The 23,479-nt window shown below is 37.1% G+C and overlaps 1 protein-coding gene across 2 annotated transcripts in view; it reads right to left on the reverse strand.

The window, feature by feature from the left end:
* LOC110440457 (high affinity cGMP-specific 3',5'-cyclic phosphodiesterase 9A-like) overlaps positions 1 to 23,479 on the reverse strand; it is a 70,006-nt gene that overhangs the window by 8,637 nt on the left and 37,890 nt on the right. For both annotated transcript variants that reach the window (XM_021483557.1, XM_021483558.1), the window contains exons 6-11: positions 11,731 to 11,872; positions 9,283 to 9,378; positions 8,384 to 8,506; positions 7,250 to 7,410; positions 6,567 to 6,675; positions 195 to 299 (exon numbers count right to left, since the gene is read on the reverse strand). In XM_021483557.1, coding sequence (XP_021339232.1) covers positions 195 to 299; positions 6,567 to 6,675; positions 7,250 to 7,410; positions 8,384 to 8,506; positions 9,283 to 9,378; positions 11,731 to 11,872 — 736 coding nt within the window. The remainder of the gene's footprint in view (positions 1 to 194; positions 300 to 6,566; positions 6,676 to 7,249; positions 7,411 to 8,383; positions 8,507 to 9,282; positions 9,379 to 11,730; positions 11,873 to 23,479) is intronic.

A 23,479-nucleotide genomic window follows, 5' to 3' on the forward strand; every position in this document is an offset into this window, starting at 1 on the left:
TATACACGTTACTGAAATTAATATGATAGCATCAACTTAATTGATAGCACTTGCTATGCCACTCAAAATTTTCATTTGACTTTCCCTTTGTTGATAATAAGCCACTGAGAAATTTCACTTGGCGCTCCCTGTGTTGGTGCAAAATTGAAGATGGAGAGACAGGAAGCTTTATGTTTATAGATATTTTGTTTTACCTGGTTGAAGAATTCCTGCAGTAGGCATTCTAGCCAGGGCTCGGCCACATCCATGGGGCGACATTCATTAGAAATGTCGGCTACTTTTATCAGTATCATTAAGAGCTGACAAAAACAAAAGAAAGTAGGGAGAAACAAATGAGACAGGGGTGCACAAACAGAGAGATATACCTTCACTAGCCAGCAATACATAATGCACCAATCTGTTGGACACAGTGAAAATTCAGTCAAAATCTGTCCCGTCCTACAGGAGGAGGAGTATTATTCAGTATTCTAGGTACAGTCAAACTTGGTTTCTATCTTGACAATTTATATATTATATATTTTCTTGATTTTTTTCCACAGATTTTAGTGAAACAAGATTAGTATGTCACAGAAAACAAGAATATATTTTTAAATGCAATTCACTCCCTTGATATATCCAGAGAGCAGTTTTGACCAATAATTATAGACTAGTATATTTATATTTTTCACTTCTGAATAAATTCTTCATTATGTCCAACAGGTCTGGCTAAATATCAACAAAACATTTGCAGGGAATTGAAAGGTGCATCATTAACTCATTCACCCCTGAAGACACAATTGAACTCTTCCATTTCAAAGGTTGGAATAGTTCATTATGAAATTTTAGGCGTGAATGGGTGAATGAATTGACTAAGTGTTACAACAAAGAGTAAGTGGTTTGTACTGGTTACAATACTAAATGCATGCAAACTGGATGGACATATACAACACCAGAATGGTTCATCTTATATCAAAGCTCCCCGTCCCACCACAGGCAAAACACCAAGGACTGTATTCATAAAACTGCTCTCATGCTCAAGCATGGATTCAGTACTCAAACTTACTCCTTTTTACTCGCCGAAATCATGTCAAACGATCAAAAAGTCAAATGTAAAGTCTCGTTTTTCCAAAGTATTGACAAAATAAAGATTTTTTTTATCAATTTATAACGGGAACAAGAAATTCGGCTTGAGCACAAAATCCATGCTTGAGCATGAGAACGGTTTAATGAATACGGGTCCAGGGCCAGTATTCATGAAAGTTTGCATGCTCAAGCATGAATTCTGTGCTCAAACCAACCTCCTTGCAATGTGACATAGTGAAAAAATAAAGTGTGAACATTTTAAACTGTGATCAGGATGAGGTTTCCTCAAAATTCTTACTTATCATTCATAAAATGTATTTCTTAATTTATTTATCACCCGAACAAGAAATTTGGCTTGAGAACAAAACGTGAGTTTGAGCTTGAGACAGGTTTCATGAATATGGGCCCGGAATTTCACTGTAGTTAGTGGAACGGTGATCCTTAAAACTGAAATGTGATATCAAACCTCATCAGTTTAATGAGATTTTCAGTAAAATTTCATTTGCAATCATTTGTAGAAATACAAGTATTTTTGTGTGAATTGTATTTATTCTCAAATAAGCCCGAGAGGGGCCAACACATGATTTCTGATTCAAAATAGGTAGGTAGGCTTATTGTAGTATAAAGCATTTGTTGGCATTTGTCTGAACTACAATAGAGATTGGATGGGCTTATTAGCAGGCATGGGCTTCCATAGAAATGTATCCTTTGTTTTCAATTATACATGTAATAGTTATGTAAATACCACTTATTCATGTTTTACCTTCATATGTCACAAAGCTAAGAACCTGTTATACTCATTAACACTTATCAAGTTAAACTGGACAGGGGTGTCTTACTTTATAGATTATAATTACATGTTTGGTAAGTCAAATGTAAACATTCAGTTTTCTGAAAATTTAATCATTCCAAATGAGATGTATATTAACACTGATTATCACGTTTAACGGGACAGATGTATCAAACTGCAATAGGGCAATGATATGCTAGACAAGAACATTTTGTCTTTCCAAATGAGATACACATTATCAATTAATAGTATATCATTAACCTATTTAAGTTTGAAACACCTGTCCAGTTAAACTTGATAATCAGCATTAATAATCACGTTTTATCAAATTTCAAAAGGTTACCTCTATTGATATATGCTAGGTAAGTCAAATAATTGAATTCATGTTTAGAAAATCATTTCTTTAATATTTGAGTATTAAAATCATGATGATTACCTGAAGACTATGATTTGAAACATATGTACAATACACAGTGGCTATAAACCCATGCCAGGTTAAGCCCACCCATCTATATTGCATCTCAGTAGAAATACCAACAAGTGTTATTTCCCTGTCCTGATATATAAAGCCCCCATCCCCTCCTACTTTTAGTCAAGAACTTATGTGTTTGGCCCTATGCTGAATATTACAGTACTTTAATTTCAGTTTGAATAATTGCATACATAGCTTCACTGTACTAAATCCATGATTCAAGACAGTATCTAATTTAGGATTGGTACTCATGTATCTAATTTAGGATTGGTACTCAAATGATGATCACCTAAAGCTTTTTCTGCGGAATAATATAAGGGTAAGAAAATGTAAAGTGATGTTAAGAAACCACAACATATATGGACCGTTCATGACCAAATATAATATGAACTTGCAGAAAGATTTATGTAGCACAACCATTAAGTGTTTATTTGCGACATTTCGATGACTGGTATGGTACGTACCCTGTCTCCTTCATCAGACAAATGATCACTGAAGTGTATGTACCCATAAGTGCAAACTATGTATGATTTGGTAATATAAGCTTGACGAAGGTGGGACTAAAAAAACCATATATTCACTTAGTTGTTTTGTAAGAACAGATGTTTTAGTTAAGTCAACATCACATCAATTATATATTACCGACCCATATATATCTTACATCTTTAACCCTTTTACCCCTATGTAACTTTAGTAGACTCCACCATGCATTGATATGGATGAATCCATTATGGTCTACAGTGGTGAAAGGGTTAATTTGTTTTTATATACTTCACAGGTCATTTGTCTGATGAAGGTGATAGAGTACATATCATATCAGTCATTGAAAGGTCACACATAAAAAAACGGTCACCTGAGTCTACAGTATTTTTTTTTTTGTTGAAATATGTACCAATTTGAGTAAAAAATAGTATAATGTTAACTTAACTTTGTCAGGACCATGAGCTGATCATTCCTAGACCAATTTTAAGTGAGATCGGCCTATTAGAATTTAGTTGCAAAATAGCCGCCATGGCAGCCAAATTGTATTTCTGATTGACCCGAAAAATAACAACACTTTGTCAGGACCATGAGGCTATCATTCCTACCAACTTTCAGGTCAATCAGCCCAGCAGAACTTGACTTTAAGTTTGAAATGTAAAGTGTTAACGGACGATGGATGACGGACGACGACGGACGAAAACGGATAGTAATAGGTCACTTGAGCTAAAGCTCAGGTGACCTAAAAATAGATCACTTCATAAATAGCTAAATGGAGTGATTTAAGTCTTGAACCATTTCTTATAATACTACATTAAAAGGGAGGGAAAGAGATAAATAGACGGGTAGTGTCTTGTAGAGCAGTGCATCGTCCTGACAGCTGCTAATAAAAAATATAAATCAAGTACAAGCAGCTAAACTGAGAAACTGAAATACAAAATCAAACCAAAACAGTGATGTTTAAGCTGGAGACATTTGCTCTAAAGTAGAACTATCCCATCAAGGTGACCTTTAGGTGTTAATTTACAAGAATATATTTTGATACTGATAAAAAACATGTAGAAGTATTTTCTCATTTAACCCTACATATTTAAACTAGTCTTGCCCAATCACTTAAACTTCACTGTCTTGGTTTGGAGGGTAGTGGGAGTACACAAAAATGACTAACATAATCAAGCAGGTCTCGAAGTGACACGAAAATCATTGCCGAATCGGAAATGAAAACTGGCAACGGAACAACAGCAAGAAACAGAGAGGTGCCTTTGATCTCTTCGGAAGGTCTCTGACCTGATTGAAAAACTCCATTAGAAGGCAATCAAGCCAAGGTTCGGCCACGTCCATGGGTCGCGCTTCGTTAGAAATGTCGGACACCTTCATCATAATTATCATCATCTAGAGAAGGAAGAAGCCCAAAGGCACACACACATATATATGGTCAAATGGCAATAAAACATTACATGATATTATGTAACCTACAAAACCTCTCCTGGCCGATTTTAGATTCAAAATGTCATAACTGCACTTCAAAATGTTACCATATCTCCACGAATAAGCTGTTTTACACAGTACCAAACATATTATTTGAAAAAAGATTTGATGTAATGCATGACATGGTAATGCAAGTTTGACATTAAAACAAGAGGCCCATGGGCCTAAACGGTCACCTGAGTCTACAGTATTTATTTTTGTTGTTGAAATATGTACCAATTTGAGTAAAAAATAGTATAATGTTAACTTAACTTTGTCAGGACCATGAGCTGATCATTCCTTAACCAATTTTGAGTGAGATCGGCATATTAGAACTTAGTAGCAAAATAGCGGCCATGGCAGCCAAATTGTATTTCTGATTGACCCGAAAAATAACAACACTTTGTCAGGACCATGAGGCGATCATTCCTACCAACTTTCAGTTCAATCGGCCCAGCAGAACTTGACTTTAAGTTTGAAATGTAAAATGTTAACGGACGACGGACGACGGACGACGGACGACGGACGACGACGGACGAAAACGGATAGCAATAGGTCACTTGAGCTAAAGCTCAGGTGACCTAAAAAACCTGTGATGTCGCGCAGCACAAAGTTATTTCACAATGTGAAATTATCAAAGAAATAAATAATGGGCTGGGAGTGGTGAAACCATAGTATTATAGGATGAACAGTTCGATCAAATATTGTTTCTGTTTTACAGAGCACAATTGGCCGTGTAATATTTCTGGTAATAGATGGAAAAATCAATAAATCATGAATTATTCATTTATATTTAATGATCACATTTTACAGGCAGTGAAGCACAAACAAACAGCATTATTTGCAAAAAGCATTCAAACATCAAAATGTCAAAACATGTATTACACAAACAAAAATCTCTTTAAAATTTACCTTTATATTTGTAAAGCATAAACAGATATCATTGGAAATCATCAGATAGATACAATATAATTCCACTGAGTAACATGTACACCAAAAAAGAATTAAATATGTTATTGATCCAATACAACTAGCTGGTACAAAGTTGATAAAACCTAAACACAGAAATAAAAGGAAAAGTATGTTTGAACATCAACATTCCTCCTTACTTCACATGTACATTCTTTCTATTGCTAGAATAGCCCCCCTTGGGGGTAAGACAGAAAAATCTCAACTCTCGGGGTAAGATTCTTAAATGTGGAGCTCAAGGCTTTAACAGAAAAATCTCAACCCTCAGGGTAAAATTCTTAACATCTAGAACAAGGCCTTGCAGAAGGCCAGACATTTATGAATCTTAGCCCGAGGGTTGAGATTTTTCTGTCTTACTCCTAATTTGGTTGAATGATTATTTTTCTCCCAAATCAAATACAAGTGGTAGTGTCATAAAACGCAAAGGTTGATTTCATAATTTCAAGCAGATCAAAGTTATATTCTGTGATCTGCAATTATTGACGTGACATCATTGCATTGTTGATGTGACGTCATGTAATTGTCAGAAAATGGTTTCATCAGTTTGAAACCTAAGTCAAATATCAAAACAAAAAAAATAAAACTATACATAAAACAAGAGGCCCATGGGCCTTAACGGTCACCTGAGTCCTACAGTATTTATTTTTGTTGTTGAAATATGTACTAATTTGAGTAAAAAATAGTTAAGTATAATGTTAACTTAACTTTGTCAGGACCATGAGCTGATCATTCCTAGACCGATTTTCAGTGAGATCGGCCTATTAGAACTTGTTTTTAAGTTTGAAATATTACAATTTACAAAATAGCGGCCATGGCAGCCAAATTGTATTTCTGATTGACCCGAAAAATAACAACACTTTGTCAGGACCATGATTCGATCATTCCTACAAAGTTTCAGTTCAATCGGCCAAGTAGAACTTTACTTTAAGTTTGAAATAGTTTTTCAAAATGGCGGCCGTGGCGGCCATATTGGATTTCTGATCGACCCGAAAAATAACAACACTTTGTCAGGACCATGAGCCGATCATTCCTACAACTTTCAGTTCAACTGGCCCACCAGAACTTGACTTTAAGTTTGAAATGTGAAATGTTAACGGACGACGGACGACGACGGACGAAAACGGATAGCAATAGGTCACTTGAGCTAAAGCTCAGGTGACCTAAAAATTGAGTACTGTTAATGGCTGGTGGTATTTATCTAAATTCTAGAACATAATCATGTTTTCAATTTTATTTCCCTATAATTCAAAACTAACTCTTTAAACAATTAACCCACAAGCCTGATAGCACTAATACTGTGACAAGCAGATTTCTATATATACATACCAACGACTTGTGTTCCTTGTTCTGGAAGTCAAACTTAGTCGTGTTATTTATTGCCCTGAAATTAATGAGTATCTCATTGTGCTTTGCCATATCTGTACCGAGGATACACCTAGAAATACAAAAGTGAAAAAAAATATGCAAATATATGTTTGTATTATAAAGCTAATGATAATTGTGGGTACAGTCTATCAAAAAACAACCACAAGTTTCCCGGTATACAGTATACAATCTTTAATTTATTTTAAAACATTTAAGAAATAAAATTTTTCAACTTCTATTAATCACTCTTGTTGGACTGGATGTTAGCACACTGGGGGTCTTATTGTGGGAGGAATCCGGAGTACCCGGAGAAAGCCTGCGTGGTTTGGCAGATGAGTAGAATAGAATAGAATAGAATTGGGGAATTCCGTCTTTTTCGTCTTGCAGAGTTATCTGCTCTTGTGAGCAGGTATTGATTGTTACGTCATTTGTTTGTGAGAGTAACGTCATAAATGTTTGAGAAAACAACGTAATTTTCTCACACAAACTAATGATGTAACAATCAATACCTGCTCACAAGAGCAGATAACTCTGAAATACGAAAAGACGGAATAGAACCCAAGCTGCATTGGTGAAAAGGCGAGTGCATTATCCACTGAGCCACCAGCCCTTGGATTAGAAACGTGCCTGGGGATAACACCCACCTGATCATGCCCTCGCGGACCTTTCTGAATTGTTCCTTTGGAAGATTGCGGAAGATATTGCAGTTATGTTTTTCCAGGATCTCAAATGCTACGGAACAGTGATGATTCTCGAGTGGAGATATGTCGTTGTATCGCAGGGCTAGCTCCGTTTTTGCATTTACCTTTCAGGAAAGAGCAATAATATTTTTTTTTTTAAAAGATTCAAAATAGGTTCACATCTTAGAAATGTTATAATGGGACTATCAGCCAATCAGATTGAAGGAGGCTGTAAAAGTTTACGGAAGGAATGATGCAGAATTTCCAGTAGAAGACTGTAATTGGCTCGTGTTTATGATTATTTGAGACCTGCATCAGATCTCTTAAAATATAGGGTATTGTCATTGTCAAAATATTTTTACAAACAACATTACAAATCGTATCATTTTAAAAACCATAGGAAAAGCCATATGAATAGTTTGAAAGGCTTCGATGAATTTCTGTTACAATCCCTGCATTTGGAAACAGCTAGTTCATGAACATCAAGAATCTAGATTCAATTATCATTTAAGGATCCCTGTCTACTGCCAAAAATTGTTAATAAGTATTGGAAACTGTTTTATCCAACATGACCATAGCTTTGATAAATCTTTTTTGTAAAGAAAATCATACCTTACAAGACTTTTATGAGAAATGATAAAGATCAAATAAAAATATTTTAATCAAAAACAGTGTTGCATATTATCGCTCTAACCAATTGAGCTACCTGGTCAACAGAAGTGCACTGGTCCAATTGTGCTACAGTTATATCCAAATAGAAATTAAAGTGAGGTTACTGTATATACCATAAACCCCAATACAGTGGGACAGGCATCCTTAAGGTTCTCTAAAACCTCATTAGATATCTCATCAGGGATATCATCATTTAACAAGCATAAGTATTGTTGGCCAAATCCATTTATCTCTACTGAAAGTATTTTTGGAGACTACTTTTCCACATTTAGACAGACCAAGAAGAAGAATTCCCACTATTATTGCACAGTGGGAGCCTAACATAGGGTGTACAATCACACTTGTTGATCTTCTCGATATTATCTGCAGGTTGAAGCTGCAGTTCTCTTTTTCTCCTAAAAGTGAGCTTGGAGTTATCTCCCCTACCTGGTACGCATTGTTGTAGCCCGGATGATCAAGGTCATGACAGATGGCGGAGGTGATGAGTATGAGTATGTCAAGGTCATCTAGCAGAGACGGAGTGTCAATAAGCCACGTCAGACCATACATCTAAAGCAAAGATAAAACTGGAACATTAAAATTCATCTACACAAGCTGATAATTAGAGTTATCGTCTCTGAATCTAGATTTCATTAGTCAGAAATGATTTATTTTATTATTTTGTTTTACTAAAGTGATACATTCTGTTTCCAGGCTAGGCAAAACAGGACTTAATCTATCAAACAGTGTAGGGATACTGTATACTTAGAAATTTTCGCCTTTTTTACCCTTCGAAATGAGGGCGATCTCTCATAACAGTGAATATAACTTAACAGCATACTTAATACTTATTACATTTATAAGGAGAAAGTAACATTGGGTGAACATGGATGTTACCAGTGAGGGACCAATATCTAACTAGGCAGAAGTTTCCCGGTATGCAGTACATATAACACTAAAATAGACATTTGTGGTCAAAATGTCATGGCCTTTTTTTGACATATTTTAGTAAAGAAGACACATTTTTTGGAAACCTGCACTTTTAAACCTGCATTCCCAGTTCTGATTGGTCAGCGATGCAGTACACACCATAACAACCAGCAGTGGAAACAAGGATGATTATGTTCAAGTTATCTCTACATATGCCTTAGTCTTACGGAAGGAGAGAAAGAATGTGTGAATGATTTTTACAAACGTTGTTTTATCAAGGGCCTAAGAATACCATCTGTACATATGTAACCATGAAACAGTGTTTGGTACATGTATTAAGACAATAAAGGGCCTTACCATCTGTGTGACCATAAAGCAGTGTTTGGTACATGTACTAGGACAAAAAAGGGACTTACCATCTGTGTGACCATAAAGCAGTGTTTAAAATTATGAAAAGGCACATTGTTGTAGTTTTTGTACACTTCATACAACCACTGGTGTAGCACCGGCATCTGAAAAATAAAAAAATAAAAATTACGCATTAACCCTTTTCTTCTCTTTAAAATATTATTTAGAGAGAAGACATGTGATAGAAATATTACAAGGTGGCTTTTAACGATCATTATCAAGAAATGAAGCCAAAAAAACCCAATTAAGATTTAAAGCAAGATTCTTTTCACGGTATGAGAATGATCTAACAGTCAGTCAGAAAAGTTTAGATTTAATGTGTGATATGTATAACAAGAATGTTTAATTATGCTCTGGTAATACACAGACTGGTCTAGTGGATTCCATGACAAAAGATATCTTTTCCCCCTAATAAATGCTCTGAAAATACACCTGCTCTTCTTCCTCACAGGATTTGAAAAAATTAAGCTGAAATTTAAAGAATATGCATTGTTCAATTTTTTTTATTGGTATCCAAATTTGATTTTACATGGATGTACATATTGTAAATTTTGACAAGTTTCACAAATTTGATCTGATTTCCAAGAAAAATGTTGATCAACATTTGAAATTTAGATTAAGTCAAAGACTGTGTGAAATTCATGATCCTGAGGTGAGGTGTAATGATCATAGCAATTTAGGCCGAGATACTTCCAATTAATGGCTATAAAATTAGATTCGCCAGAAACACTGTTAAAAAGTAATGCTATAAAACAGGTATCTGTTTCCATGGTAACATCATATTACCAGTTCCCTGTTCATTACTAATCTTCAAGAGACATTCATTTTTGCATTATTTCTAGGTTTTCTTCCTGCAAGTAAGGGGACAAATTAGTTGATCTGCTGTAGGGGACAAAATTGATCTGCTGTAAGGAACAAAATTGATCTGCTGTAAGGGGACAAAATTGATCTGCTGTAGGGGACAAAATTGATCTGCTGTAAGGGACAAAATTGATCTGCTGTGAGGGAACAAAATTGATCTGCTGTAAGGGGACAAAATTGATCTGCTGTAAGGGGACAAAATTGATCTGCTGTAGGGGACAAAATTGATCTGCTGTAAGGGACAAAATTGATCTGCTGTAAGGGAACAAAATTGATCTGCTGTAAGGGGACAAAATTGATCTGCTGTAAGGGGACAAAATTGATCTGCTGTAGGGGACAAAATTGATCTGCTGTAAGGGACAAAATTGATCTGCTGTAAGGGAACAAAATTGATCTGCTGTAAGGGGACAAAATTGATCTGCTGTAAGGGGACAAAATTGATCTGCTGTAGGGGACAAAATTGATCTGCTGTAAGGGACAAAATTGATCTGCTGTAAGGGGACAAAATTGATCTGCGGTAAGGGGACAACATTGATCTGCTGTAAGGGGACAACATTGATCTGCTGTCCCTGCTGCAATACTTGGGATCTGTTTCGTTTCTCACTTCCGTACCTTTTCCTTTTGGCAATGTCACCCTAGCTAGCTAGCACCTTTTTTAAATGACCTCAGCTGGTGCAGGGACATTAAACCCCAAACAAACAAATATTATCCTTGTAAGTTAAGGGTCCCTGTCCCGCTATACTGCCCCTTTTCCTACATAGAGTTACCTACCCTTAACTTCCGTTTGTGTATAACTGTAGCACATTTGGGCTTGTACAATATTGCCATCAAGGTAGCTCCAACAATTTCAGCAATGGTATGACAGTCTGAAGTCCAGGGTTCAAATCCCGATCTGGCCCCGTACAATATTTTACACTCAGAACACGTTTGTTGATTATATCTTTGGAGATCTCTTATTCACTGTTAAGCATATTGGTTCAGGATAAACAAGAAACAAAGGGAGACCCTCCACATTTAATGGTGTGTGCAAAATATATTTAACCCATTCAACATTTAATGGTGTGTGCAAAATATATTTAACCCATTCACCCCTTAAGTCACATTTGAACCTTGCCAAATCAAAAACTAGACAAGACCAGTTTGAATATGTAGGGGTGAATGAGTTAATACTGAAATAATTATCACTGATACTCAGGAGTCTACGGCTGTCAAATCAGTATTCTCTTTTATTCGAACCATTTTTACTTTGGATAGACTCACACCCTGACATTTAAGATAGCTGCATGCCAGATGTCATTACTCTAGGCATGGTGGTTCATCATTTGACATTTTTAACACATTTGACTCCTTTAACTGTGACCTTAAATAATGCATAATTTACACTGGGCGAGTATGGATTTTATTGGTGATGGGTAAATATTTGACTAAGTGAAGTCTTCCTGTATACATTTATATAACAGTCTTCCTGTATACATTTAAGTACTTTTAAGTGCCCCTTTCCGAATTTAATTGAATAGTTAGGTTGGACTTTCTACATAGGTATTTATGACTTTATTACAGTACATTTATGTAATACAGCTTCATTCATTTTTTACCTCTATGTTGAACTTAGAAATGAAGCCCAGATCTATGTACATTTGTCGCAGTAATATCAGCATTTCAGGGTCATCCCATTGCCAGTTGTCAAACGTTGGCTTTCTCAGATACCCTCGAACCTCGTCCGTCACTTGTACAAAACTGCAAAGAGAAAATCAATATTTGTCACAGCAAAGCGTGTTTACTGTCATACCAGCATGTATAATTTACAGTTCGACAACAAACAACAATATAGACGTCTGTGTACAGCATACATTTTCTGAAAATTAACGTTTGCAAATAACGTGATTTTTCCCCCTCAGTCATCCTATGTGAAAAGTTATTTGTATAATTTGTAGAGAGGTGAACGATTGTCCGAGATGCACTGTGGCGTATAATATGGAGGTGTTACGATTCACCAAAACATCTTGAGAGCTGATGAACTGTGGCGTATAATATAGAGGTGTTACGATTCACTGATTCATTGTTGAATGGTATCATATCTTGAGAACTGATGAACGGTGGCGTATAATATAGAGGTGTTATGATTCACCGATTCAATGTTGAATGGTATCATATCTTGAGAGCTGAGGAACTGTGGCGTATAATATAGAGGTGTTACAATTCACTGATTCATTGTTGAATGGTATCATATCTTGAGAAATGATGAACGGTGGCGTATAATATAGAGGTGTTATGATTCACCGATTCAATGTTGAATGGTATCATATCTTGAGAGCTGATGAACTGTGGCATATAATATAGAGGTATTACGATTCACTGATTCATTGTTGAATGGTATCATATCTTGAGAGCTGATGAACTGTGGCGTATAATATAGAGGGGTTACGATTCACTGATTCATTGTTGAATGGTATCATATCTTGAGAAGTGATGAACGGTGGCGTATAATATAGAGGTGTTATGATTCACCGATTCAATGTTGAATGGTATCATATCTTGAGAGCTGAGGAACTGTGGCGTATAATATAGAGGTGTTACAATTCACTGAGTCATTGTTGAATGGTATCATATCTTGAGAGCTGATGAACTGTGGCATATAATATAGAGGTATTACGATTCACTGATTCATTGCTGAATGGTATCATATCTTGAGAGCTGATGAACTGTGGCATATAATATAGAGGTATTACGATTCACTGATTCATTGTTGAATGGTATCATATCTTGAGAGCTGATGAACTGTGGCGTATAATATAGAGGTATTATGATTCACTGATTCATTGTTGAATCGTATCATATCTTGAGAGGTGATGAACTGTGGCATATAATATAGAGGTGTTACGATTCACCAATTCATTGCTGAATGCTATGATATCTTGAGTGCTGATGCACTGTGGCATTCCCCGATAGTATCATGATACCTTAAAAAAGTAAGTGTTATGCCGTCCTTTTAGAGTGGTTATATATGATAACCAATTGCACAAAGCTCATTCAGCACAACTAATTCTTCTTGTTCCTTTAGCTAAAAAAAAGATTATTTCATAAAAATAAGATATGTAATTTAGGAGATAGATCGTTTCAAACACAAATTAATTCAGCATGGAGTACAAACACAAAATATATGTACCGTACCGTGACCCATGTGTTATGATACATGTCATATAGTCGCAAGTCTTGTGATACAAAGCACTAGTATCATCTAATATTAGGATCAAGAAATTTGTCTCAACCTTCGCATTTGAAAAGCATCAACATTTAAAGAGAATGATCACTCAGTTGTCCTTGGTAATAACAATACTCAGTTGTCCTTGGTAATAACGATACTCAGTTGTCCTTGGTAATAACGATACTCAGTTGTCCTTGGTAATAACGATACTCAGTTGTCCTTGGTAATAACGATACTCAGTTGTCCTTGGTAATAACGATACTCAGTTGATCCCTGGTATCTAGTCAAAGACTCCTGACACACATGTGTATTACATACATACTGATGAATCACACATACTTTTTGAAAGTCATTTTCCATTTTAAGGATCCCATCCTATTGCAGACAGATTATTCTGGTTTCTTGACGGACAAATGTATATTTCACTCAGCAGTTCTATATTCTTCATATGTTTTTCTTGTGCAATGCACTCAAATGAAGATTATTTTCTGAACACAATGTGTCTATTTAAAGTAATAATGACCCAACCATTCACTAAATATTGCTCCCAAAAGCAATCCCAGTCTGACACAATTCCCCACAGACAATAACTTTTGATACAGCGGGGCCAAAAGAATCTAACCACACTGCAATTGCTACAACCTTGGTGACTTGGGCATTTGGCCTTTCTATCTCATTCCTGTGTGTATACGACAGCCAACTCTCCAGGGCCAGAAACAACTGTCAAACAAATGTTTGATCTTATACACCATTTCACAATGGGACGACGACAATGATATGGCGAAATCAGGAAAATTCCATTGCTATGCTATGGAAATTGCGATGCCTTTTGTGGATTTTTAGCTAATTCTGTGGATTGTTACACCGCTGGGTATGAAAGAATCTTATAGCCTTCCAAAGCTGTGATGTTCTTTTCTTATATAAGCAACATTAAATTGATTGTATTTGTTCATGAAATTCAACTTTGATCAGTAATGCAACGAAAAGATTACAGAAACTGTGAGCTGTTCAACTACATACAACTTCAATGTGCAGTAATCAAAGAAATCTTGTTGCTCTTTGAATCAACAATTATATACAATTTCCCCTTTTCTCATCAACATGTTCAGAGAAGCAGGATAGTACATATAGGATCTTAAATGAGTTTTCATTTCATATGAGCTTTTATGAAACGAGTCTTAGGAGTTTTTATTTCTGCGACCCTTGGCGAGCAAATGTTAAAACTTCGAGACGAGTTTCATAAAAGCTCATATGAAATGAAATCAAATTTAAGATATTCTTTATCACATAACTCAGAAAACTTACATTTTGACAGGTTTTAAAGCCAAAATGTAGAGGGCTTAATCAAACGGAGCCAGCCATTTTGTTGCGTCATTCACAATTTACGTCATTGTCCATATTATGACATCACAATCAATTTCTGACTGGCACAGCCAATGAAAAACGCTCCAGGGTATATTACACTAGTGACATATGTAAAAATATTACACGGGCGAATTCACTGGATAACAGGCTGATTATGTGATAAATCACATTGGTGCACCATAGGTTTGATTTGGTTTGGTTTTGGTTTGTTTATGTTTTACATCCTTTTGACAGCAATGGCCCTTTAAGGACATGCCAGGTTTTGATGGTGGAGTAAAACTGGAGAACCTGGAGAAAAAACACCAACCTGCGGAAAGTTCCTAGTGAACCTGTGACCCAGTGGTGGATCCTGGCGGCTACCCTATGAACACATATACATTGAGCCTGTGACCCAGTGGTGGGACCTGGCGACTACCCAATGCGCACATAGACATTGAACATGTGACCCAGTGGTGGATCCTGGGGGCTACCCTATGAACACATATACATTGAGCCTGTGACCCAGTGGTGGGTCCTGGCGACTACCCAATGTGCACATAGGCGTTGAACATGTGACCCAGTGGTGGGTCCTGGCGACTACCCAATGCGCACATAGGCATTGAACATGTGACCCAGTGGTGGAGTGCTAGTGGGCATAGATACAGACACCTTTAATATATAACCGCTCGGCCATCACAGCCCCCTTGCTCCATAAGTGCCTGACAGACTAACAACATCGTAACAATAGGTCTTACCCATACAGGATGGGGAAATAATTGTCTAATAACCCCCTGTGATTTCTACATAAATACAACACTGCTCAGCATTCAGATTATTGGAATCCATTTATATTGATCCGACACTTCAGTAAAAAAGGCTATCTCTCAAATGGCTGACCTCGGGGATAATTTCCCCCCTCCTACACTCGGCAGTTGACAGACACTGTATATTAATATGATGGGTTTCAGGTTGCCTTTATCATTGCAATAATACCCGGTTTTACTGCACACAAACCCTTGGGGAGGACAAACACAGCTGTTCAAGAATGGATAGCTTTCACATTAGCTATTATTTTTGCAGCTAGATAATGTAGTATGGTGTATAAAACCAACATTTAATATCGGGCATATTAAGCCAACTTGATAAGCCATCCCTGTTGTGATCAGATAAGCATACATCAGAATCTGTTGATCTGGTCAGATATCACAGCTAATTAATGGTCTCATCTCTGATTTTTCTACCTTCCTTCTAGAAGAACCTGTGTCTAATTTCACCAGAAAATGGGACAATATTTTAGACAACAGTTAAGATTATCAATGCATTTAACCCTTTCACCCCTAGGTAACTTGAGTAGACTCTACCATACATTCATCTGGATGAGTCCATAAGGGTCTACAGGGTGAAAGGGTTAATTCAATATATCTTTGGTAAAACTTTATTGATCTTACAATAATTATGAAAGAATTTTTCCGACTTACATTAATCACTTTTGTTGGACTGGATGGAAGCATGTTTAAGGGGGTCTTTATTATAATATAACTATCAGAGGTAACTGTAATACCTGGGGAAAACTTGTGTCACCCAATACCTTCTCACATCTGATTGGGGAATCGAACCCCCGGGCGCCTTGGTGGAGGGTGAGTGTGCTTTATCCACTGCACCACAAACTTTGCAGAATCGAGGGAACAACAGGCTTGCTGTTGTACCCCACTGTGACTAATGGCTGCCCCACTGGAATTTCAGTGTCCCAGATGACAAAACACATATTGTTCACTGTGACCATTTTTGACCTACCCGGGTATGTACCATTGTTCCATTTCAGAGGAAACATCATGATGGGTTCCACTTGCGGGGCAAAAAAATGCTTCTTAATTCCAAATACTTTGATTTCTTTTTTGTAAAGCTATACAATGTATTTGTACCCAATAAAAATTTACACAAAGTATGTTCATCTGCAATAGCATTAGAGAATTTGTGTTCAAAACTGCACAAGAGGTGCTGCTGATAGCTAGTCCTTATATATACATCCAGAAAATACTCGACATAAAGTTATTCACAAGTAGCCATGAGCTTGGACCAACACCAAAATATTTTCGATAGTTTCATCATCATCACATCATCATCATAACAACACCAAAATTTATAAACACATTAACAATTTTCAAAATCAAATCTTTAATTAAATGGCTTTATCTAAACTTAACGTGTCAAAATGACAGCAGTGATATTAACAATGTAGAATTGGATTAAATTTGCACGCTACACAACTGACAATATCACCGATGCTTTGTATGCCATCAAACTACGCCATTTTTGTTCCAAGCCTTGACATATATTTTACACTGAATCCACACAAATCTCCTATAATTCTATTTTTATACAGCTAAATCTGCTGAAATCAATTCCATGGCCTGAATAATCCAATCACAATAAGATTGTTTTGAAATGTTCAAGCTTGGAACTCGACAAAGCATTTCTACGATTTATTAGAAATGTCACAAGCTGATGAACCTTCACAAATTTAATCTGCGGCACTGTGAACCAAAAAATTGGATTTCACAAGTCACTTCTTCTAATTAATTCATGTTATAAAGTTTTCATTTAGTCCTTCAGAAAAAAAGTGTCTATTTTTGCAGAAACAATAATTACATGAGAAGAAGTCACATTTTGTACAAGAACGGCTGTGTACTGAATAGCCGATGATACTGTATACAGGGTATTCCACTGTATTTGTTAGTTTGTGTTTTACGTCCTATTAACAGCTATGATCATTAAAGGACATGCAAGGTTTTGGTGGCGGAGGAAAGCCGGGGTTCCCAGAGAAAAAACACAGATCTATGGCCAGTACCTGGCGACTGCCCCACGTAGGTCTCAAACTCACGACCCAGTGGTGGAATGCTAGCGCAGCCCCGTTGAATTCCATTGTAAACAGCTAAGCATGGCTACTGAACTACGTCCTGTTTACCAGCAGGTATTTGTCTCAGTGAAGAGTATATAAGATTTGGGGAAAACTCATGCATAACTGTCAACCATCCCTCATTAGGAGAAAGACTTCCTCATTTTGACCAAAATTTACCAATCATCCTCGAAACTCCCTCATTCAAGTCCAAACTCGCACAAACTCAAAATCTTTATCCTGTGTCTGAAACAAATGAATGGTTTTTGGAGCTTTTTTGATACATAAAAAGGGGGGGATAAATTGAGCAAAGTATTTTAAGTTGCATTTCATGCACTTTTGCCTTCATTTGTAATGTGGAATGAGAGAGATCACCCTCATTGGAGGTTACAGAGGTTGACACCTATGCTCATGGATTCTAAATAAAGTAACATGTATTTTTATTTTAAAGGGTTCAATAAGTACGTATAATTGCATGTTTTTTCGATTTATGTACAGGATTTCCAGCAGCCAGCACTATGTAAATCAGAGGAAGAGACAAGCATCATTTCTTTATAAGCACCAAGTTACATTTCCATAACAATTAAAACCTTGACAATCACGGGCCTGTCGAGTCTAACTATCATCGAAGATCGCTCTTTGATGTTCAATCAATATGAAACATACGTGTTACTTTTCTGTATACATGTATAATGAGACAAGATTGGAGGCTGCACAGCCGAAAGAATACAAGGCAGCAACACAATTTGTTCAGCGATGAACGGCTCAGATCACAATTTAATCGAAGCAAAGACTCCGCAGCCAGAAAGGAATCTAATTATAAAGAACTAGTGAATCTCACAACACCTTTAAATCTTAAACGTACATACTTCAGCAGTAATCTGAATTTATATAAATTGAGCTAGGCACGGATCTCAGTACAGCACTGATATCAGACACAGGTTTTATTATTTGTAATATAAACTAACATTAAAAGGAAATACTGACCCCCAACTTTAAACTTATGTGTATGTCATGTCTTATTACACCTTAAGACAATGTAAAAAGTAATACTATCAATAGGTAAGGATGACCATGACAACGTCGTGCTGGGTTGATCGGCTTTAATCAAGAATACGTTGACGTGTTGTAACACATTAATAGATGTGTCGTCATCAGGACTTTACCTATTGATAACTCTACTACTACAGCTGGATGCTTGTATTCCTTGTGGAATCTGTCTGCTGGGCATCACAGAACTCCACTGAACTGCTGGGCATCACAGAACTCCACTGAACTGATGGGCATCACAGAACTTCACTGAACTGATGGGCATCACAGAACTCCACTGAACTGATGGGCATCACAGAACTCCACTGAACTGATGGGCATCACAGAACTCCACTGAACTGCTCGGCATCACAGAACTCCACTGAACTGCTCGGCATCACAGAACTCCACTGAACTGCTGGGCATCACAGAACTCCACTGAACTGATGGGCATCACAGAACTCCACTGAACTGATGGGCATCACAGAACTCCACTGAACTGCTGGGCATCACAGAACTCCACTGAACTCTTTGTATGGGTGTTGGGTCTCCCACCCACCATATTTAATAAGTAATAAATACAATTGTGCACTTATCCATCTAATAATAATACAAGTTATAATAATTTGAGGTTCTTATATACAGCTTTATCACGACCTAGGTCATAGGTCGTCTCGAAGAGGTTCACAAATGGTTATCCATGGTTATTGGGTCTTTGCAACCAGCCAAAATCTTTCTCAACTCTCTGGGGAGCATACTACAGCCGGTGCTGCCATTAAGGCGCTCACAGCTAGCATTCAACAATTCAAGCACTGTCCAACCATGCACTCATTTACAGCTGAGTAGACTGGAACAAGCGGAGTAAAGTATCTTGTTCAAAGATACAACACAATGCCATGATGTGACTTGAACCCGCGACCCTTCAGTCAGGAGCCTGGCATCCTACCACTTATAAGACTACCATGCCTCCTTAAACCCAAGATTAATGTAACCAAGAATTCCATTACGAGGTTCAACGCCAAAGAGTAATGAGGCAGCCATTATGAGGGTGCACCCTGTTGTTGCTATGTAAAATGTAGATAAAAAACACCCAAGTAAATGACCGGACATGTTTGCACAGGTTGGTTTAATGTCTCTCAATATATTTGAGACATCCATATAACAGATTAGCGAGTTAATTTGATTAAAATTAAAAGAAACTAGAACTGTAAGCCAGAGGCTAACTAAATACTCCCAGCCCCCTTTGAAGAACAAGCCATTCAGATTGATATATCTCGTCTGTGCCCCACTTGACCATCAATGCACAAATCAGAGAAGCTAACTTTAACTCAAAAAATTAATGTTGATGGAGATGCTGACAAAGTCAATGGACCATGAAAGGAAAGCCTCATCCAGCATTTGATGCATGAGTTGAGATGTACTACCTAAGATGCATCTATGGTCTAAGTTTAATTGGTCTAGCACTATACTTTTAGTGAAACTAAGTTAAACGCAAAAACTTAATGTTGCCGCCGCCATCGCCTGAAAAGCTACACCTTAGTTTCACTTCTGCTTCTTTGTCGGAACTGTTTCATCAATTTTAGTTAAAGGATACAGCTTAGGGTTTAGTTTTGACAATTAACACTTAACTAAGTAATTATAAGTGGAAATCAGAAAGGGGCATAATTCCTATCAAAATATTGAATATCAAAAATAAATTGGCAAGTATACACAGCTATGTAGAGTACCGATTAGTCAAAAAGGGAAGGGGCCGGTACAACTTTGGACAAAATGTATAAAAGGATATCAGAGAAGGGAGATAACTCCCATAACATGATCAGATTGAAATATTAATCACAGGTTTACAACTTCATAGTATATTGACTACGTCAGTGAATGTTCCTCATGAAATCTGGCTGAAAATTGAAGAAATTACGAGGACAAAATTGTGTCTTCAGGCAGACAGATAGACGGATATACCCTATTCCAGTTGAAACAGAAATGTGTATAGATATGCCTTAACATGGCTATATTTCAGTGCCCGAGCTTAATCTTGATTGTACTCCCAGTTAAGTTTAAAGAAAATATATTATATGTACAACTTCAATGCAAATAGAACACTGACAGGCCAGCATTAGGATCTCGCCAACTGCCCATGGTCTTTGTTATCCAACAGTGACCTTGACTTTTTTAAAACCATAATGCACAACTAAATATCACAGTTTATCACCATGTTAAATATTAAAAAGTCTTTTGGATTCCTAATTACTTTTCAAATGTAAATTATTAATAGTTATATATCCATCTCCACTTACTACGTAATTCTAGAAAATGTAGATCCTAATTTTTATATTTTGAAAACAGAAGGTCAGGTGTTTCATATTTCTGCGTCAGTAATTAGTACCTCATAATTTAAATATTGAGATAATAATATGGTTTGACGTCACCAAACTCACTGAGTGTGAGTAACATTAACAATTAAGACTAAGTGTACATTTGATTACTGTATCATATATATATACTCAACAAAGGAATGGCAAATGTTAAAGTCTCCTTTTTGAAAACCAGTAAATCATTGTTTGTCAGGTGACATTTTAGTTGGTGAAGAAGAATGGGGCCAGTTTTGATGAAATCTGTCCTATTATTGAATTCAGTCATGTGTAACTGCCAAGGTTTTTGCCCCACTGAATGTGTTACTAGATCAAGTTAAATCAATCAGTATTTAGTTGAAGTAGTCCCTCACTAGAACATCACAAGGGTTTGGTTACAAAATCTTAAGTTAAACAAAGCTGAGACTGTCGAAAGAGGACAGAAAAAGAGCTAATGGACTGTTCCAAGTTGGACAGAAAGAGAGCTAATGGACTGTCCCAAGTCGGTCAGGAAGAGAGCTAATGGTCCGCTAAAAGTCGGTCAGAAAGAGAGCTAATGGACCATTCCATGTTGGACGGAATGAGAGTTAATTGACTGTTCCAAGTCGGTCAGAAAGAGAGCTAATGGACCTTTCCAAGCTGGTCGGAAAGAGAGCTAATGAACTGTTCTAAGCTGGTCAAAAAGAGAGCTAATGGACTGTTCCAAGTTGGTCAGAGAGAGCTAATGGACTGTTCCAAGTTGGTCAGAAAGAGAGCTAATGGACTGTTCTAAGCTGGTCAGAAAAAGAGCTAATGGACTGTTCCAAGTTGGACAGAAAGAGAGCTAATGGACTGTTCTAAGCTGGTCAGAAAAAGAGCTAATGGACTGTTCCAAGTTGGACAAAAAGAGAGCTAATGGACTGTTCTAAGCTGGTCAGAAAAAGAGCTAATGGACTGTTCCAAGTTGGACAGAAAGAGAGCTAATGGACTGTTCTAAGCTGGTCAGAAAGATAGCTAATGGACTGTTCCAAGTTGGACAAAAAGAGAGCTAAAGGACTGTACCAAAATGGTCAGAAAGATAGCTAATGGACTGTTCCAAGTTGATCAGAGAGAGAGCTAATGGACTGTTCCAAGTTGGTCAAAAAGAGAGCTAATGGACTGTTCCAAATTTGTCAGAAAGTGAGCTAATGGACCGTTCCAAGTCGGTCAGAAAGAGAGCTAAAGGACTATTCCAAAATGGTCAGAAAGATAGCTAATGGACTGTTCCAAGCCGGTCAGAAAGAGAGCTAATGAACTGTTCCAAGTTGGTCAGAAAGATAGCTAAGGGACTGTTCCAAGCCGGTCAGAAAGAGAGCTAAAGGCCTATTCCAAAATGGTCAGAAAGATCGCTAATGGACTGTTCCAAGCCGGTCAGAAAGAGAGCTAATGGACCGTTCCAAGCTGGTCAGAAAGATAGCTAACGGACTGTTCCAAGCCGGTCAGAAAGAGAGCTAAAGGCCTATTCCAAAATGGTCAGAAAGATAGCTAAGGGACTGTTCCAAGCCGGTCAGAAAGAGAGCTAATGGACTGTTCCAAGCTGGTCAGAAAGAGATCTAATGGACTGTTCCAAGTTGGTCAGTTGACTGTCAATGTTTCAGTAGCTCTGTTATGACGATCCATTGTCTGGCACTGTACATTAGCACCAGCTGCAAAATCTCTAGATCTGTCAGCAAGAACATGTTTTGGGTGTCCTTGGGAAACTGAAACAAGCAAAGTCTGCCTGGTATTGTTTACAAAAACTCCCGGTAGCATTGATGCAGGCATGGAACAACATTCTGACCGACCCTTAGGTCTTTAATTAAATGCCACACATGGTCTTTGTGACAGCGCACCACTGCCATGATACAGGTCAATTGAGGATAAACCTGCAACTGGTTATTTGTCACTCTGTACCATGCATGTTATTAACCACTTGTAAAAGCAGGTAAGACCAATCATTTTAATCTGAATAAAGCAAATACGGTAAATGTTTGTTTATTGTGCACTCTGGTGTATAATGTTCAGGTTCTTTTTGGGTGAATTGTTTTCGGAAGATAAGAAAATGTTTATTTTTTTTAAACATTTAAATTTTTCTTTCCGAAAAAACCTATCAAGCTGGAGTAGTACTGAAGCACCAACCAGGTAGATCACCAATGAAGATAAAGTTAATAAACACATTCACAAGGTATTAAATTGTGTTGGGAAAACAGATAACAGAATCGTAAATTAGCCTAGGTGTTGACTGACACTTCAAGTACAAGATCTGTTGACACCTGGAATCGGCAGAACAGGTAATGGAATATTACGATGTAGTTTTTGCAGCGATAACTTTCAGAAAGGATTCAATTTTATTTACAGATAAAGCTTCCACCTTTTTATGAAATTCACATGTTGTTTTCTGAGCATCTGCAAATCTGACTGAATCTGACAGTGATATCAGAAGAGTGTGTATGCCTTAATGCATGCAGTCACTCAAACAGATACCGATGAGAACCGCCAACAGCTGAATTTGGGAATAAACACCA

Source organism: Mizuhopecten yessoensis, unplaced genomic scaffold, assembly GCF_002113885.1.
Source record: "Mizuhopecten yessoensis strain PY_sf001 unplaced genomic scaffold, ASM211388v2 scaffold11183, whole genome shotgun sequence".
In the NCBI taxonomy this organism is placed as follows: Eukaryota; Metazoa; Mollusca; class Bivalvia; order Pectinida; family Pectinidae; genus Mizuhopecten; species Mizuhopecten yessoensis.